This window comes from Podarcis muralis, chromosome 3 (assembly GCF_964188315.1).
Source record: "Podarcis muralis chromosome 3, rPodMur119.hap1.1, whole genome shotgun sequence".
In the NCBI taxonomy this organism is placed as follows: Eukaryota; Metazoa; Chordata; class Lepidosauria; order Squamata; family Lacertidae; genus Podarcis; species Podarcis muralis.
This window is the reverse complement of record NC_135657.1, coordinates 78,807,210-78,826,988: the sequence shown is the minus strand read 5'-3', so window position 1 is coordinate 78,826,988 and position 19,779 is coordinate 78,807,210. Positions and strand designations below refer to the sequence as shown.

Sequence of the window (19,779 nt, the reverse complement as noted above, 5' to 3'; positions counted from 1 at the left end):
GAGATCAGGAAGCACTGGATATAACAAGAAACATCAGAGGAGATCCACAAGCTTTGGAAGTGTCCAATGTTTCCTGAGCATTGGTCAAGCACTCCGAGGCCTAATGACGGTGAGAGCTTTCTGTAGTGAAGAAGCAAAGAGAAACACAAAACAACCACTCATCAGTGTTCTGTGCCACTTGGGTTTCCTGCCTTTTCTGGTCAACAACTTCCATTGCTCTTGGAAACCTTCACTGGAGATGAGAGTTGTTTTATGGAGTGTTTGGACACCATCAAAATCAGTGGTCTGCCCACCTCTTGCTTCCAAAGTTCCTAGTCAGAACATGAAAGCGACTTAATAAATTGGAGATAAATTTAAGCAACTTCACCAATGTCACTTAAATAATAATAATCATTAAATCTTGGTGAGCTGCGTAGGATTTCTTATGACTGTCAGTCCCATCTAAAAGTGTGAGGGGGTTTGATTTATGATGATTCGTACATTTAAAAAGTATCATTTAATCATGGTGAGCTGCATAGTCTTGCTAATGCCACAACTCAAGCAATTTAAAAACAACTTCTGAACGTATAAAACTAGTCACATCTAAATACTGGCGGTGGGAGGGGGGAGATTGCCTTCCATACCACAAGTTTAGTATACTCATTAATTATCATTTCATTTTGATGAAAATCAAAATCTTGACCTTGTCCACTTTTGGCATGGGTCCCTGAAAGGTATGCCTGAGTAAACAGCACATTTAAACTAAATAGGGACAGTAGAATACATTTTAAAAATATCTGAATAAGAAACTATTTCAAAGCCAAGAAAAGTCAGGATCATTTTAGCTCCAAAATGAACCTGCTTACTCTAATGTGAAAGCAAGGGAAAATAGTTGTCCTTAGATGGTCTTAAGCCAACGCATCCACTGGTTAACTATCTGGTGCCAGTTATGTGAAAGAGTCCTGTAAGTGTACTTAAAAGCAGGGAGGCTCACTGGTTCAGATCAGATGATACCACTCGGATTGCATTATCTCAAAAAGTCTTGCTTAAATCTGCTTGCTTTCCTCTTCCCTCCCCTTGCCTTTCCAAGTTTTGTATTGTGTCCGTAAGAATATGAGTTTGCCTTATCTTTCCTTCTTTGTAAGGGACTTAGGATTTTCAAGGGGATTTTTATGGGATTTATTACTAAACACACACACACACACACACACACACACACACACACACAATAACATGCACAGACTGTATTGTCAGGGATGCCAGAAATAGGAACTGCCTGGTATTTCTCCAGTTCTGCCTGATCTGCCATACCTTATTACCAATCTGCTTTTGGCTACCTTGCAATCACCACCTTCGTTAAAATATTATAACCAGTTACCTTCCAAACCACACAGAAGCACTGCACCCTCAGGGATGCAGTTACAATATGAATCTACAGAAATCAAATTTCATCAACAGCATGGATAAGAAAAGACTTCTCTTACCTAACATGCTCCAGTATTCATTTTATTCCAAGAAACAAATACTACCTTATTCACTGAGTTTACTAATCTATGAAAATTCTATGTGTTTGGCAAAACTGTGCAAGCAATGCGATTTCCTATTTAAGTGTTTATATACAAAATGAATACACAAAAGTTGCAAAGATTTGATTTGAACAAGTCACATGCTAATTGGTTTCAAACTGTGGCTGTAAGGAAAGACAGACTGAGGTTGCCTAGTCACATTCAGAACAATTTTTGAATAATTCTGTTTTTTACACGGCAGCTAGCATGCACTGGTTATTAAAATATAATAACCATTTCCCATAACAGTTTATGTTGAATGTTTTATTGAAAACAATTCCCTCAACCTAAAGAATACTCATCTGTCTATCTCTCAGAATCATTTCAAAAAATTACATGTGTTATCTCAAAAACAAAATTATCGTATTTGCCTTAAAAACAACAGCAGTTAACAGTTTTTGTTGGCTAACAAATTTTCTAATCATAAAATTTAGAACTGCCTTTTTCACTATTGCTATCTATTTCATAAACAACCCAAACCCTTTTGTAATATTCTCAGTAGTTGTTTGAGTCTCCCAAAGATGGGTGTCTCATTACCTCCCCACACTATTCCAGTCTGAGCATTCACCTCCACTCATTAGAACAAACATCTGCTACAAACATTATTAATGAGATACGTATCTAGGGATTGAAGCGAACCATTAACCACCTGGCCTAATTATACTTTTCATTACAAAAGCCAATCGCAGCAGCAAGTATAGAACCCGCCTCACCATATTGTGATAATTATCTTATTCATACAATTTCAATTTCAATAACCTCATCCTTCCAAATTGGGTACATTTGTAAAACCATACTTCCCTTAGCTACTCCTAACCTATAATATTATACCCCATATCAGGACCACAAGAATAATTTGTGTAACAGAAAAAAATTAGTTTGCCTTTTAGATCTCTTTCTCATGAATATATTAGCATAAAAACATTTCAGAGACAGCAGCAGCTTAATAAAAATCTATTTCAGTAAATTCATTATACAATTCATTTCATGGAACGTTTAGAGGCAAAGTTTTAAAACCTAAATTGTTAAGACATTGAAATTGTATCAGAGTAAGTTCTTTTCCCCTGAGCTCCGTGCCAGAAAACAAAAGGATATACGCAGATGAATTAACATAAATATGTAAGCACAGTGTGATTAAAGCATGTTTGTATATTTTAGTTAAGTGCAGCATGTATTCTGCAAGAATGAATATATTCGTAGTTATAAAGGAATTGCCTTCTCCAACTCAAAGATTTCCAGTATGTGTGAAAGCACAAGTCCCACATCCCTGATATTTATTTATTTATTAATTTAAAACATTTGTGTACCACCCTTAATCTTATTTGGATTTCAGGACGATGTTTCTAGATTAACGTTTGTGACTACTACTGCAAATCTTCAAACCCAGTAGGGAAGGAAACAGATCTGTAAGTCAAAGTACTATTCAGTGTGTGCTTTGGTGTGCTGGGCTTTTTTGTCATCATCATCATCATTATTAGAAATGTGTAAACAAAGAAGCCCCACAGCTATAGAATTACAGTGGAACGTCGGGTTACATACGCTTCAGGTTACATATGCTTCAGGTTACAGACTCCGCTAACCCAGACATAGTACCTCGGGTTAAGAACTTTGCTTCAGGATGAGAACAGAAATCGTGCTCCAGCGGTGTGGCAGCAACAGGAGGCCCCATTAGCTAAAGTGGTGCTTCAGGTTAAGAACAGTTTCAGGTTAAGAAGAACAGACCTCTGGAACGAATTAAGTACTTAACACGAGGTACCACTGTACTAAGAAGGGATTCCACAGTTTACCATCTTTGCTCAAGGTGAAAAGTTGTGCATGGTGTTTTGAGACAGGTATAGCAGAAATGAAAGCTGATCATCAAAGCCAGGTAAGTTTTTTCCAATAACAGAGAAGACAAAACCTAGTAACTCCAGGAGCTAGCCGTGAGTAGATACTATATGCCCAAAAATAATGCAGTATGTCAATTTGTGCTACTGCATTTCACTTTCCAGTTCTCCATATTACCATGAGGAATAATGAGGAGATGGATGGTGTGCACTGTTTTCTAGCGTTGTTGTGAATACAAAAGTATAGAATCTTTAAGTCCTGGTGTACTTGGTTCTTCTCTGACTATGCTAGTAAGTGGCATTAACATGAGCTGGCCAGAAAAACTGGTCCTTTGTTTTCTCTGCACAATGATGTGGTCTTTAAGAGTACCAAAAATATTGTATGCCAATAACCATATACAGTGGTAAACAGGAAATCTGCATGGCCGCAATCAATTCACCCTGTCAGAAAATGCAGTCTCAGTTTTCCCCCATCACCCAGCATATGCAAAAGCTTCTAGTTTTTAGGAATATGGATGAAAGTCTTGGTAGGAGAGCACGGTAACCAAAGGTGACTTAACTATCACCCAATAACCAACAACTCCAGCCAACAATATCTAGTTAAAAATCATTATTTACTAAGAACAAATTCAGAGAAAGCTCACATGACTACCAGGTGGTCCAGCAAGTCTATTCGTGGCTTAAGAGTGGCAAAAAGAGAGAGCACACTTGTTTTGATGTTGCATGTCTATGTATTTTCATACTCTAGAAACTCTCAAATAAACTAGAGTACATACATACATTTCTTAACCTTTCTAATAGAAAAAATGTACATTAGATTGTACCCAAAGTCAAAGGAAACCCAACCTAGGACTGTCTGAAAGAGCAAACTTTGGTTATACAGAGTAGGCAATAACAAATGACAGGGACATATGGCAAATGCAGCAGGTAAAAACAAGGCAACAGAGTTTTGAAGAAGACCACGTCTTCCTCAGCATAACACAGCAGGAGAGCGGAAGAAACACATAATTCATTACAGTATTGTAAAGATTTAAGTAGTTAACACCCAAGGTCAGCACAAGAATAGAACTGAGAGCCGGGGGGGGGGGGTAATGCACAAATCTTTTTAATGCGCAGGGTGAGTCCTTTAAAAGAGGCCCCGTGGATACAGAGTACACATGTTCCACGGAGCCTCTTTTAAAAGACTCACCCTGTATAAGCAAGTCTAAGCAAACAGTATACTGTCTCCTTGCATAAACTATAAGTACCATTAAAGAATCCCAACTAAAGCCAAAGCATATAAATTAAAATAGCTTTTTTAATTACAAGTTTGCTAATATTTCTTTCTGCTTCTCATTTGGTAGGCGTTTGTTCAATCAGTTATAAACTCTTTTGTACTATGAGTAAAAAGGTAAAGGTACCCCTGCCCGTACGGGCCAGTCTTGCCAGACTCTGGGGTTGTGCGCCCATCTCACTCAAGAGGCCGGGGGCCAGCGCTGTCCGGAGACACTTCCGGGTCACGTGGCCAGCGTGACATCGCTGCTCTGGCAAGCCAGAGCCGCACACGGAAACGCCGTTTACCTTCCCGCTAGTAAGCGGTCCCTATTTATCTACTTGCACCCGGGGGTGCTTTCGAACTGCTAGGTTGGCAGGCGCTGGGACCGAGCAACGGGAGCGCACCCCGCCGCGGGGATTCGAACCACCGACCTTTCGATCGGCAAGCCCTAGGCGCTGAGGCTTTTACCCACAGCGCCACCCGCGTCCCTTGTACTATGAGTGGTATTACATAATATGTATGATGGATATATATACTGCAAAGCATTGCAAAATCAGTTAAAACAATAAATTAAAACTTTGGGAAGATCAGTTGGGTTGGGTCTCCTGCAGAATGAGCAAGCTGAAAGTCATCCTAATGAAGTTTTAGCAGCAGTATTATTATCAATGCTTTCTAATTCACTAAGATGTAAGGCTGTGCAGCAAAAAAGCACACCCCACATTAAAAAAAAAATCACACACAAGGACATGCATCACGTATATCAAAAAGGTGGCATGTCAGAACAATTCATAATTTGTGTTTGGAACGGAACACTAATTCATAAAGAAATTTCAACTTACCGAGTTCCATCTGCTTTCCAGCTCACTTTGTATGGCTTTTGCTCTAAGAGTTTAATATTTTGCTCATCCATAGAAACAGGTTGTGCCCCGGGGAATCCAGTTCTAAAGTTTGGGGAAAGAATCCTTATTAATATCTTGCAGCATCACTCTACAGTCAGCCTTTCTTGGCAATCAGCTTTCCTGCAATAGTGGCTTTCAAACAGGAATCACTTTTTTTGGAAGATGGAAGTGCTTGCAAAATGTTTCTGTCTTGTGGCCAAAATGGCTGCCTTAGGATTTTAGTATACTAGCTGTAGCTAATATCCACCCATTAAATCTTGCAGAGCAATTGGATACTGGGCTCCCCCATCTGGGACAACAGCTTCTGAAAGGGTCTTGTGAGTTTCCGAAGCAAATTCAAAAATATTAATCAGGTAGTAAAATTGGGATATGCTCAAAAGGCGATACCCAACTAAGTCAAACTCAGTGTACACCCACCAGTCCATTGATTTCAATGGTTCTACTCTGAGTATGACTAACATCACCCTAAAACAGTGGTTCCCAATTGGTATCTTGTGGTAGTTTTTTCCATGCAACTTCTGATACCATTTCAATTCAGTGAAAGTTTAGATGAAGATTTCTATTTCCATATCTTGCAATCAGCATTTTGAAATTAAGCACTTCAAAAAGGAGATAACAATTATCTAAAGATGTCATGTACTGAAATATTTCACTTTTATCTTTTTAAGAAACCTAGTATTGTTAGAGGCATAGCAGACATACCTATTTCTTGTTTACAGTATACAAACAATTTATTTTTTTCAAATATGTGTTTCCATACCCTTTCCAGCCACAAAACTGCTGGCATTTGCGTTGTATCTCTCCTAACTTTGGTTGAGTTGTTACTTGGGTTACATGCTTAACTGATATTCCTTCCAAGAACACAGCACCCTAAAAATAAACACACAGAACAAAGCAGTTAGAATACAACAAACAACAGCCTGAAATTCTGATGATAGGGTTATCCAGATTTCAGCATTAAGTGGGATCCAATTCACATTTGAAGTAAGATTTAAGAAATTAGATTACATTGCCATTTTTTGTCCAGCACCACATTTCTGCTGATGCAATTTTAAATTTTACATGGATGATGTAATCCAAAGTTAGTCTTGTCCATTGATTTCAATGTGTCTGCTCTAAGTTTGTCTTAGATTCAACCTCTGATCTCTACCAAACATTCCCAAGTACCGTAGTTTTCCATGTATAAGATGAGGGCTTTTTTACGTTAAAATAATGTTTTAAAATTGAGGTCATCTTATACATGGATAGTGCTGAGTTGGGACTAGGGATTGGTTGCTGCCGTGAGCAGGAGACTTTCAGCGACGGTAGTGCGGGTGATTCATTGCTGCAGCAAGGGTTTTTGTTGACTGGCCGCTGCTGCGGTGATATGGAGGATGATTTGCAGCTGCCATCTGCAAGCAGTGAGACAATTGGTAGCTTCTTTGTCGCGTGCAATAGGAAGTGTTGGTCCGGCGGGTGAGTTAATTTTGTCCCCAAAATAGGGGGCGTCTTATACCCGGGTGTGTGTTATACATGGAAAAATACGGTAACTTCTGGATGTAGATATTGCATAATTGATTTAAATGTGCCAACTGATTAATAGCAAAATCAATATATCTTCATATTATGCTCTGTTTAACAAGGATAACAAACCAACTAGGTTCCCCTGAAGCAGTGCCCATTGTGCGTGTGTGTGTTTGTATCATTTTTACTGTGCCCTTCCTCAAGGCAGCTCAAGGTGTACCATAGGGTGCACCTTGGTGTTTTTTTCACGAAACACCACCGCTGTAGCCCAACAGCAATTTACTCAAGGTCACCCACTGAGCTCCATGGCTGTGCAGATCATATGAATCCAGGTGTCCCTGATCCAAGAAGGGCATCACCAAGTGTACCATTGTGAGTGGGCTGGAGCACCTCACAAGCACCTATCTGCAAGGCTTTCACCTGCCCTGCATCTCCTTTAAAAAAAAGCACAATAAATCCATACCAGGAAAGCAAGCACAGGGCCCGGGCGATATCTAAAATTGATTTTCTTTCTGATGCTGCTCAGAAACCACATCATGCTTCATGTGACCTTTCTGAACAAATGTATACTATTTATTCTGCCATGCCTATCTTATAAAGCTGTTTGTACAAAGGAAGTTCAGAACAGGAAAAGACCTTTTCAACCAAAGATACCCATATTTTGCACACTCCAAAAGCCACGCTATCTTCTCTTATCTCTACATCTGCAAGCTCAGCTACGCTATGCACAGTTAAGCTTCAAAACACACAAGATTTCACATTAGACAAACATGCTTCTCAGTTTTTGCTTTCATAGGGATTGAACTGCGAAAAAAGTATTCTAAGCCTAATTTGTCTGTTATCAACTAGCACACAGAAGTGTGTTTTACAATCAGAATTCAACTATTTTGCCCTTACAGAATTCAAACATCAGCCAGTGAAGCTGCTACGGTTTCGTTATCATGTATTAACAACTCTTGAGAACTGACCAACCCAACAGTGCTGAAAGTCTAGGGAAGCAATGGAAAAGCTTCCCTGTAGCTGGCTGCTAGATACAGGAAATGATATGCAAGGTATTACATCCTGGAATGTTCAGTTTCTGTTAATTGGTTCTCGTGGGAAACTTGCAGATTCTAGCTTCACACAATTAACTCAAGCTGGTGTCAATTTACTCTTGGCAGAAAGCCCAGGTCTGCTTGACCTAGAAACTACTTACTCTGATTGGTTAACGACCAGCACTCTGCTCTGTTATCAAGGGTTTGCTAGCTCAGTTTGAAGTGAGGTGTTGTTAGGAGTAGAAGTGCTGTGTATGGTTATGAGAGAGAGAGAGAGAAAGAGAGGATTTATTTTTGCTTTGTTTTGTATGCAGAAACTCTGCTGGTTTTATTTTTTCCTTTTAATAAATCCTGTAAATAGTTATTCTGAGTCTAGCTGACTAGTCATTACTGCCGCAACTAGCTTCTTCGCTGTGCAGGAAAACTCTGCTACGTTTGGGCTAAAGCCAATAGGGCTATGCCTGACACTCCAAAGTTCCATGAGGTTATGGGCATTGTGCTGCCAGCCTGAGTTGCGGTGGTGTCAGCATCAACGGCGTTGGTTCCAGTAGTTCCAGAGGTTGTTGTTCCTGGCTGGTTCCTGACCGTGGTGAGCTGGTGACGCAGCGGACACAAGGACAACAGCTGCAGCGTGTGAGTGCTGGGTGCTGTGGTTCCTGTTTTCTCTCTCGGTGGTCGTGAGTAGCTGGTTCCGGGTTCCAGGGACATCGCTCTCAAGATGGCCTCACAACCAGTTCAGATGGCTTTTGAGCGTCTGAATGACTCCAATTACTTGCTGTGGTCGGAACGCATGCAGGCAGTGCTGCAGAGGGATCGTCTCTGGCAAGTGGTGAGTAAGTTTCCTGTGAAGCCTGATGATGAAGACCTCGATAAAGACCAAAGAGCAAGGGCCACAATTGTCTTGGGGCTGGAAGATTCCCAGTTGCTGTATGTGAGGGGAATCAAGACAGCTAGAGGTGTGTGGCAAGCACTTAAAGAACTCCATGTGCGTGAGACAGCGGTTTCCAAGCTGTTCATTCGCAAGGCATTGTACAAGGCAATGTTACAGCCTGGGGTTACAATGCAGGAACACCTACACAGTTTACAGTTAAAGTTTGTTGCGCTACAGGAAAGAGACTGTGCGTTAGACCAGCAGGAGAAGGTGGCTATTATTTTGAGTTCTCTCCCGGAAAGCTGGGATAATTTAGTTTTGTCTCTAGAAGGCATGCAGGAGCGTGATTTATCAGTCAGTTACGTTACTGGGCGTTTGATTGAAGAATGGCAGAAGAGGCAAGAAAGGTCGTTGGCTGCAGAGGCTTCTACAGGTGGGCGGTTTGGAAGGAGTTCTCATGCCGTGCCAGAGGTGAAGCAAAAGCAGCGTACCGGTGAGGAGTCAGCGTTTGCTGTTAGGCGTTGTTTCCGATGTGGGTCTTCAGCGCATCTAAAACGACAATGTCCGGAGTTGGTCAAGTCTCAGTTGCCGGTGCAGGAGCAGAGATGAGATCAGCAGCAGCAGCAGCGTAAAAAGAAATTCTTCAAACGAAAACAGTCGGCTCAGCTGGTGACCGGCGAGGTCAAGATTGCTGATGAGAAACAAGCGGTCTGGGTGGTCGATTCGGGAGCATCTCGCCACATCGTGAATTCAGATGAATTGTTTGTTTCCAAGAACTCAGCACAGCGCAGCCAGGTGGCTCTAGCAGACGGAAGTACTTCCGAAGTGATTTCGGGGGGTGCAGTTTTTGTTCCTTGTCTTCGTGAATGCCTGCAAAATGTACTTTGTGTGCCTTCATTAAGGAGCAATCTGATGTCTGTAGATTGTTTGCTAAAAGCTGGGTTTAAAGTGTATTTTGAAGGAGACAGTTGCATTATTAAGAAGGCTGGTGAGATTTTAGGCACTGCTAAGTCAGAGGGAGGCTTGTTTTGGCTTAAAGCAGGATCTCAAGTTGCAGCAGTAGTCAGTAAATCTCAGCCTGCAGTGAATAACAAAGCTATACATGACAACTGTGTGCACTTATTGCATAGGAAAATGGGGCATGCTTGCTGGAAAAGTGTACTAAAAATGTCTGAATTGGCTGATGGGGGTAATTTAAAGAGTTGTAACAAGTACCTTGATTGTAATGTTTGTAAAAAGGTCAAAACCCACAGAGTCTCTTACCCCAGAAGTGACAGAGTTAGTGAGTCACCGCTACAGCTGGTTCACATGGACGTAATTGGTCCATTTGCTGTAAGCAGGGGTGGATCGCGCTTTTCACTAACAATTGTGGATGACGCCACACGTTATTCTTGGGTTTTTCCCATGAAAAATAAGGGTGACGTGTTCACTAAGTTTAAAGGCTGGGTGGCATCTGTGGAAAGATTTCTGTCCATTAAACTTAAAAGGATTCAGACGGACAGAGGTGGTGAATTTATGTCAAATGCCTTTAGAGATTGGTTACAAAAGCGTGGCATTGGGCATAGAAAAACGAACGTTTTTTCCCCAGAGGAGAATGGCGTTGCAGAACGAAAAAACAGATCTTTACAAGATATGATGTTTGCCATGCTTGATGATGCTGATTTGCCCATGTCTTATTGGGGGGAGAGCATGCTCACCGCGTGTTATCTCCAAAATAGGCTCTTTCATCAAACAATAGGTACAACCCCGTACTTTAAATTGTTTCAGAAAAAACCCAAAATTGACCATTTGCATGTGTTTGGATCGAAAGCCTGGGTATTAATTCCAAAACAAATGAGGAAGAAGGGAGATCCTAAGACCAAACAGTTAGTGTTTGTGGGTTACCAGGAGCTGGGAAAAGGCTTCCGCTTTGCTGAAGGGACAAATGGCATTGTGATCTCCAGGAATGCCAGTTTTTGTTAACATAGTGGCTGGGAGAGACTACACGCCAATACTGAGGTTTGGTTTGAACCTTCCCAGGAGCTTCATGACTCTGAAGGTAAACAAAGAGAATCAGAGTCTGAGGGGGAGGAAAGTTCAGATAAGAGCTCTCAAGAAAGTGGAGTTAGCCAAAGACCAGTTGCTATGCAACAAAAGAGAGGTCGTAGTTCTGAGGAGGAAAGTGGGTCAGAAGAAAAATTTTCTCCCAGAAGATCTAAAAGACAAAACAAAGGAGTGCCTCCGGTGCGTTTTTCCCCAGATACTGCAAATGTGTTTAGTGTAATTGCAGAACCTAAGAGTTTTCAGGATGTGTTAAAGTTACCAAAAGAGGAGGCAGAGCTCTGGAAACAGGCAATGGAGGAAGAGATGTCCTCTCTGAATGAGCACAAGGTCTTTACACCAGTAGCAGCGCCTGAGGGGGCAAAGATTGTAGGCTGCAGGTGGGTAAACAAACTAAAAGGTTTGCCAAACAATTGTCCAGTAAGTTCAAAGTGAAAGACTTAGGCCCGGTTAGGACATATCTAGGGTTGGAAGTGTGCTGGGCCCAAGATGGCAGCTGCCTAATTAGTCAGCAGAACAAAGTTAAACAACTACTGACTACATACAGGATGCAGGATTGCAAAGGGGCAGTGGTGCCTATGGATCCAGGTTTCATAAAAACACTTCATATAGATGAGGGTCCTGAATTTGAACATCCTGATGTATATCACTCTGTAATTGGAAGTTTATTGTATCTAGCACAGTGGTCCAGACCTGATATTAGCTATGCAGTAGGCATATTAAGTAGATTGGTCTCAAAACCCACACTAAATGCCTGGAAAGGGGTAAAACAAGTTCTGAGGTATCTCAAACAGACAATTGGCTATATGTTACAATTAAATTCTTCAGAGGATGAAATGTTGAGTTGCTTCTGTGACAGTGACTGGGGAAATTTGCCGGATAGAAAATCTGTCACAGGACTAGTCATAATGGTCGGTGGAGCTTTAATCAGCTGGCGGTCACGCAAGCAAGACGTTGTAAGTGTGTCATCAACGGAATCAGAGTATGCCGCATTGAGTGAATTGTGCAACGAGGTGATTTATTTCAAGCATTTGTTAGCAGATTTAAATGTAAATTGTGGAGAACCAGTACAAGTTTACATTGATAATCAAGCTTGTATAACCTTAAGTAAAACAGAGGGTTTCAAATCGCGTTCCAAACATATCTCTGTAAAATACCAAAATGTACGTTGCTGTGTACAAGACAATATAATCACCTGTACTTATGTATCAAGTGAAGAAAATGTAGCAGATGTGTTAACTAAACCATTGGCAAAGATAAAGAACAAGCGAATGTGCAAGGGTTTAGGTTTGCTGGAAAAATAATCTCCTACATAGGTGTATTTGATGTTAATTGTTCAGCAGAATCTGTGAGGGGGTGTTCAGTTTCTGTTAATTGGTTCTCGTGGGAAACTTGCAGATTCTAGCTTCACACAATTAACTCAGGCTGGTGTCAATTTACTCTTGGCAGAAAGCCCAGGTCTGCTTGACCTAGAAACTACTTACTCTGATTGGTTAACGACCAGCACTCTGCTCTGTTATCAAGGGTTTGCTAGCTCAGTTTGAAGTGAGGTGTTGTTAGGAGTAGAAGTGCTGTGTATGGTTATGAGAGAGAGAGAGAGAAAGAGAGGATTTATTTTTGCTTTGTTTTGTATGCAGAAACTCTGCTGGTTTTATTTTTTCCTTTTAATAAATCCTGTAAATAGTTATTCTGAGTCTAGCTGACTAGTCATTACTGCCGCAACTAGCTTCTTCGCTGTGCAGGAAAACTCTGCTACGTTTGGGCTAAAGCCAATAGGGCTATGCCTGACACTCCAAAGTTTCCAATAAATATTTTCTCTGTACAACTTGTGAAGTTCAAAATTTATCAGACTATTAATTTGTTCAGAGAGCCCTTAATCTTTAGGCTATGTGTGGGGAACTATTGAACCTCCTTCTTACTTTGGGTCAAACCTGACCCATTACCAGTCTTAGAAACTCAGATACATAAGTTAGGCGCCAAATGGCTCCTTAACCCAGGGTTACAGTCACCAAAACAGTTGACATTTGGGGGCCAGACAGCTTGAAAGTCATGTTTTACAATATGACTTTTTGGTTCCTGAAATCCATTCTGATTGTGCAGGTAAAATATAACTGACAGATTTCTACAGAATGTGTTGCTAGTGCACGAAAACAGGCAAGGTCCAATGATCTCAAGGCATGCACCTCCAGATAGCGGAGATATCAGGTGCTATCCAGTTGTGGCCGACTCTGGGGTTGCGGTGCTCATCTCGGTTTATTGGCCGAGGGAGCCGGCGTATAGCTTCCGGGTCATGTGGCCAGCATGACTAAGCCGCTTCTGCTGAACCAGAGCAGCGCACGGAAACGCCGTTTACCTTCCCGCTGGAGCAGTACCTATTTATCTACTTGCACTTTGACATGCTTTCGAACGGAGCAGGGACCGAGCAACGGGAGCTCACCCCGTCACAGGGATTCGAACCGCCGACCTTCTGATCAGCAAGCCCTAGGCTCTGTGGTTTAACCCACAGTGCCACCTGTGCCAGGTGTAAAATGTGCCTGGCAAATTTTAAATGCTGCCCATAGCACATTTCCAACTGGCCAGCCACCTTCTTCTCGGCTGTTTGTCATTTTCCGAAAGATGGCTCTATTGCTCCCCCAGTCACCTGCCTGCTTTCAATTAAGCGGGGGATGGGTGTGTGAACAGATGTTTGGATTGAATAAGTGTCTGTGAATGGAAATAAGGATAAACTGTATATGTGTGTGAACAGACAAACAGATGGGGTGAGGCATGTATGTGGAAGAGATATGAGTGATGAACAGTGCTGAATGGCTCTGGCCTTGCCCACTGCCAACCGTGGCTCTGCCCACCCCTGGCATGCAGTGCCAAAAACATTACACCTGAGGGAATGTGGCCCCTTAGCAAGAAAAAGGTTCCCCACTCTTACATTCGGCTAATGGTAGCTTTTTAGTGACCTCAACAAGCAAAATGCTAAAGGATACCTGACAAGCTCTTCTCCTCATAGTTCTGCATTCCTATAGTTCAGTCAGATACAGGGCTGCCTCATCCTCTATTCAGCTACTGGCAAAGCTAAAGCTTTCAATAGAACTCTTCTTCCCTACACTCCTTGACAAAGAGAGCGCATCCAAAGCTGTAAAACTGAATTATATGAATATGCATATTAACCAAACTATTCTACTCCCTCGAATCGCTTCATCTTTGAATTCTGCTTCAATTATTAATATGCTTATTCGCACAATTTAGCTTTATGGTTTTTTTCAAATGACTAGGTGATAAAACGAGGGACAGTCATGGAGCTGCATCTCTTTCTCTACTGTGGTTTTGAATTAACAGATGAGAATTTAGTTTGAATAAAAGAGGATACAGCCTAATGTGCTGATGGCAGATCACACTTTCCCGAAGAAGGGATAATGGAGGGAAACTACCATTGCCACAACCATTCTATCTATGCTTATGGAGGTTTGCCCTATGCCAGAGAAACTTTTAATTTTAAAAAAAATTAATGCACGCATCTGTAGTATAGCATCGCTTTCAAAATTCTGGGTGTTATAAAACTCCTTCCACTGAGTCTGAACCACTGCTAAGCCCCACCTCTTAGTAGCCATTCAGAACCGAAGGCCCTGCAGTCAGGAAAAGAAGAAGCAGAAAGGGAGGCAAGAGGCACACAGTCCTCAGCATCATCTGCACCTGCTGCTTCACCAGCTGGCCAAAAGTCAGATGTTTAAGATTATAAACCTCACTATTATTTTCCAATATGCCAAGAATGGCAAAACAAGCAGATAAAATATATAGAATATGAAAGCCTATCCAATCAAATACCAAAACACAGTCCATTTGCTGCAATCACATCAAGGAAAGAAAGTTTGTCTTCAGCTAAACCATTAGTCACAGAAATCTATTTTTAAAAGTTCACATAACTGCTTGCCATGTCAACTAAAATAGATAAGGTTACGTACAATCTGTTTACTAATTTAAGCATTCAGAATTTCAATTTCGCGGCTAGCTGAAAAGCATCACAGTTGTGAATTTCCATCCATTAATTAAAACTCCAATGGCTCTAATCTTTGAAAGAAAAACTATTCACAGAAAAGCCATTAAGTTACCAGTTATGAATTTACATGACTCTAGAGAAACACAGTTCTAAACTTTTATACCCCGAATTTAGAAAACAAAAAGGGTTTCCATCAACTTCTGTATCCAGGTTCCTTGTACTGGAACTATTCTTCCCTTACACCCCAGAGTTATCCAACACAAAAACAGAGTGCTAATTCTGTAGCAAAATTTTTAGATTCCAGAGCATTTCAAAATTAAGCAACTACTTCTACCCTAAGGAAATTGCATAGGATACTAGATACAAATAGCTATCGATGTTTGCATTGGTTTATTATGGAATTCAGGGCCTTTTGAATGAAGTTCTGGTGGTTGGTGAAAAGGAAGTGAAAAGAAAGCATTGAATAGTAGGATGGAACACAGGACTACCAAGCAAAGCAGAAAAGGAACAATTCCAAAGCCCTTTTGCCTGCTTTCCAGAATTTTATCACACTTGCTGCCTTCACTCCTCCCGACCCCTGACACGCTGGGACCTGAAAGTCTTGCATGCACCCAGAGGTACTTAACTTTCCTTCTGTCAACATTAGAACTCATCCCACCACCATCCCCATGCCTTTTAGAAGTTGCCTAAAAGAAGAAGGTGTGGCTAAATCCAAAACATTGGTGTCTGCAACCCAAACATCTTGTTTGTCCATTTTCCCAGCCCATTCTGTTTGCACTCTATGCAGAGTCTTCTACTTTTTACATTTCAGGAGCAACTCTGTTGTCCTAGTATAGCAAATAACACAAAAACAGTTTCCTAAATCTCTGCAGTTCCTAAACTTTGTTTTAGCTAACTTCAAATACAGCTAAGGTCTCTTGGGACAACATTACCAGCTTTAAGTGTTCTTTTCTTCTTTTGCCTGAAAATGAAGTTGATGACCCAGCTTCTGATTCGGGGGTTCTTGGTTTGCAGTTATCATCCTCATCCTCTTCTTCATCTTCATCAAAGCACCACTCTGGCAAAGGGGGAGGGGTCGGCGCCTCCACTCCATCGCCATATCGACGGAAGAGTTCTTTCAAATAATCACCTTTATAAATACCAGGTGGTCTGGCTTGGGCAAAAATAGCCACAGCTGCTTCAATGCTGCAACAAAGCAGAAATTGTCAGGGAATTATTTCAGCACGTTAAATGCTTCATTTCTGCAACCCCAATCATTATGGTCCCCAACAAGGTATCACCATAGTTCACCATCAAATTTAATCAATATTCTGCTCAGGTTGAGTAAGCATATAATTAAGTATTCAGAAAGAGTCTCAAACACAAGAGTGCATTCCTTATGATGACAAAATGACAGCCCTGCTGCAAAATGAAGAAAGAATGCAAGGAATCTTCCCAACTAAGCCTGACTGAAATGCCATAAGCAAGGCTCAGTGCTGCCCACCCATTTCTGCAGGGTAGATTCAGAAAGTCTCCAAACCTATGACAAGCCTCAGCCTACAGGACTGTAACTCAGAACACTCCATGGTCCACAGGGCATACAAGTTATTGTAATGCTGAACAGGAGTTCTTGTGGCCAAACCCTGGAGTCCTGGCAATACCTTACTGAGCTTATGAGACTCCACAGACATATATTCACTGAAGATCAAGGCAATTCAGAGGACATTCCCCATAGAACAGCACCTAGCAAAAGTGCATATTTCAGTATCTTACTGATACGCCAAGAGAGCAAAAAACTGGCAAGAGGAACAGTGGATACTAGCTACTTTCAACGTCTGCATCTTAGGCGAAATACCCAGTTTTCCTCAATACTGCACTTTCCCCCTGCAAATGCAGGAAATGACAAATAATAGGCATTTGGCAGCCCTATCATATATTAAGAAACAGCCTGGTACTTTCATGGGGTAAAACTGCCTTGGGGGAGATCAAGCTGATTGCTAAAGGAGAGTCTGAAGTAGGCTCCCACTGATTAACTGGAGAGTTCTCCATCTGGACAACCTTTCCATAAACTAGCTCTAAAACTCATTTCAGAAGTCACCATGTATCTACAGCTTTTCTACTTCATATGCTAAAGGGATGATGTGGATGGACTATTCTACAAGGAACACATTTTTCCACCAGTAAATAATGTCTGCTAGCTTTAAAGAACAATGCAGCAAAGGGGACTTTTCTAATGGTAATGAACCCACTCTATATAATTGTCACATTAAGGAAATTCTCCTAATAGTCTCTCCCTGCTCCCCATTTTTAGTAAACTGTATTTTAAATCTGCTGCATTAGCCCACAATGATTTGCCTTTGGCAAGATGAACAAGTGTAATTACTAGTTAACTATTTGCCAGAGGAAAGCTATCTATGATGTGCTAAGACCTTTCCTCAAACACACACACACACGTATATTCCTGGGATAATGTGTGTCCATAATGAGTTGTATCCAGCAAAGACACAATGAGTAGACCCAATAAAATGAATGGATTTAAGTTAGTATTGACTTATGTCTAGAGATTTCAAAGAGTATAACTTCGTTGGGAATACAACTCAATGTGCTGCTGATAATATCAACCTGCTGGTGGAATAATGCTGTTTGGGTTTTTCTCAGCACTTATTCCAGAAATATATGGCTCACCTTTACTATTTAGAAAAGCTAAACTATTTTTCTGGTTATTGTTTCTCGAAGTACATTTAATACAGTCTTATAATTAAAAATATATACCGCATTTCATTTCAAGAAAAAATACCTAGGCAGTTCACAAAACAGTAATTAACTGGTTGTAATTATATTACTTACATTTCTATATATATTTATATCTGAGTAAACATACCTATTTATTCCAATTCAATTTAAACAGCCATTTTAAATAATCAGACCTCCTGATTCAAATGCTTCCATTTTATCTGTCTTGTTAGCTATTGAAGGTAGAGCACCACTGCTTGCATCTATTACATCTAAAAAGAGTATGTGCTTAAAGATACTTTCAACACACAAAATCCCACAGCAAGGGTCAAGACAAACATCATCCTTTTAAACTTCAGAGCAAGCCATTTGGCAACAAAGTCAATAATGAAAAAGGACAGTGGGCAAAAAGCAGTGGGTCACAACCACCTTCAGGATTCATGAAGTAACAGAAAGGAAGAAGAGGAGCCTGCTGGATCAGGCCAATGGCCCCTCTAATCCAGCATCCTGTTCTCACAATGGCCGATCAGATGCCTATGGGAAACCAGCAAGCAGGATTTGTGCCCACTCCTGGGTTTCCAGCAACTGGTATTCAGAAGCACTGCTGCCTCCAACAGTGGAGGGAGACCACAGCCATCATGGCTAGTAGCCTTTAATAGCCCTCTCCTCCAATGAATTTGTCTAATCCTTTTTTAAAGCCATCCCAGTTTGGGGCTACCACTGCCTCCTGTGGCAGAGAGTTCCACAGTATTAACTATGCACTGAGTAAAGAAGCATCTTTTCTTTTATCTGCCCTGAATTTCCCAACATGCAGCTCCAAGGATAGCTACAAAAATGCAAAGTCTGTAACATACATTATCGCTAATCATTCAATAAGTGACACATTGTGGTATGTAGACTTGCCAAATCAATTTAGGAATAACAATTGCACAGTCAGATGGCGTATGAAGTCTGCTGTCACTGGATTTGTTGGCAAAGTTTGTAAACACCAACATTCTTTGTCAAACTTATGCCCTATTCAGAACTGTAAAGTATCCTGTAAAAGCTTGGAAAGGATACATACATGCTTTTTAGCAATTAAATGCATGAGAACATTTACATGATTTTGGACGAGTGAAATTATTCCTGCTCTTAATATTCTAGTGAAAGACCTCTCTTTTCAGCAAGACCTTGAGCTAAAAGCTCCTGTGTTAAAATAAAGGTATTTGTATGCATGTTTTTAGGGGGGAAGGATTGGATGTGGTTTCCAAGTGCAAAAGACCTGGTATTGTTTAGCTTTTTTATGTTTCTGGTTTAAAGGCACTATTATTAATGTGACACCTTAAAAACCTGTCAGTGCACAAATAATACTAGGACAACTTATGAGGACAGCCACAGAAAAACAATTTTCTGATAAACAGAAGAATCTTTTCGCAGCTGCAAAACAAACATACCCAAGGGCTAAAAGATAAAGCTAGAAAATTAAAACTAGAAACATGGTATACATAAAATCCACTGAAACTTTTCACCAAAGCAAATCAACAGCAGACTAGGTAACTTTAAGCCCTTAAGAATCAGAACAGAGTATCTTAAGAGAAGATACAATCCAGTTCAACAAGATGTGTATATGAAAGATCACGATTCAAAGAGGAGCTAAAGGACGCCATGGTGTTCACAGGATCAAAATGTTTAAAAACTAAGGATTGTATCCAATACCATGTGAGCAGCATTCTGCACACACACACAGTGGCACTTTTCCTTCCTCTCTTCTCCCCATGTGCCCCCTAAATTTGCTCCAAAGGGTCCCCAACCCCCAGTGAGCAAAAAAAGAAGTGTTGGATGCAATCCTGAAACTGCCTGTAGCTTGCCTCAAGGGGCAATTGTATCAGTTTTCCACATTCAGGCAAGGGGAAGAGATAGAGAATGAATTGTTTGTTTCCAATTTAATTAATATGGCTGGCAGTTTGTCATAAGCCACCAGACAGTTCTTCTTTCTGCTAAAACTACACCTTTGTGGGTGAGAAAAAACTTGTTTGTATGTGTTTTGATCCAACTGGAAAGAGGGCCAAGCAGGGAACACAAAAGGAGCAGCAACCAGAGGTGCATAAAACCCAGCTGCCTGCATTAT

At 40.9% G+C, this 19,779-nt stretch overlaps 1 protein-coding gene across 3 annotated transcripts in view; it reads right to left on the bottom strand.

Annotated features, from left to right (window-relative positions):
• Nucleotides 1-19,779, bottom strand: part of RNGTT (RNA guanylyltransferase and 5'-phosphatase) — a 123,463-nt gene that overhangs the window by 93,160 nt on the left and 10,524 nt on the right. For all 3 annotated transcript variants that reach the window (XM_028722948.2, XM_028722947.2, XM_028722949.2), the window contains 3 exons: nt 15,893-16,145; nt 6,285-6,394; nt 5,465-5,566 (listed from right to left, as the gene is read on the bottom strand). In XM_028722948.2, coding sequence (XP_028578781.1) covers nt 5,465-5,566; nt 6,285-6,394; nt 15,893-16,145 — 465 coding nt within the window. The remainder of the gene's footprint in view (nt 1-5,464; nt 5,567-6,284; nt 6,395-15,892; nt 16,146-19,779) is intronic.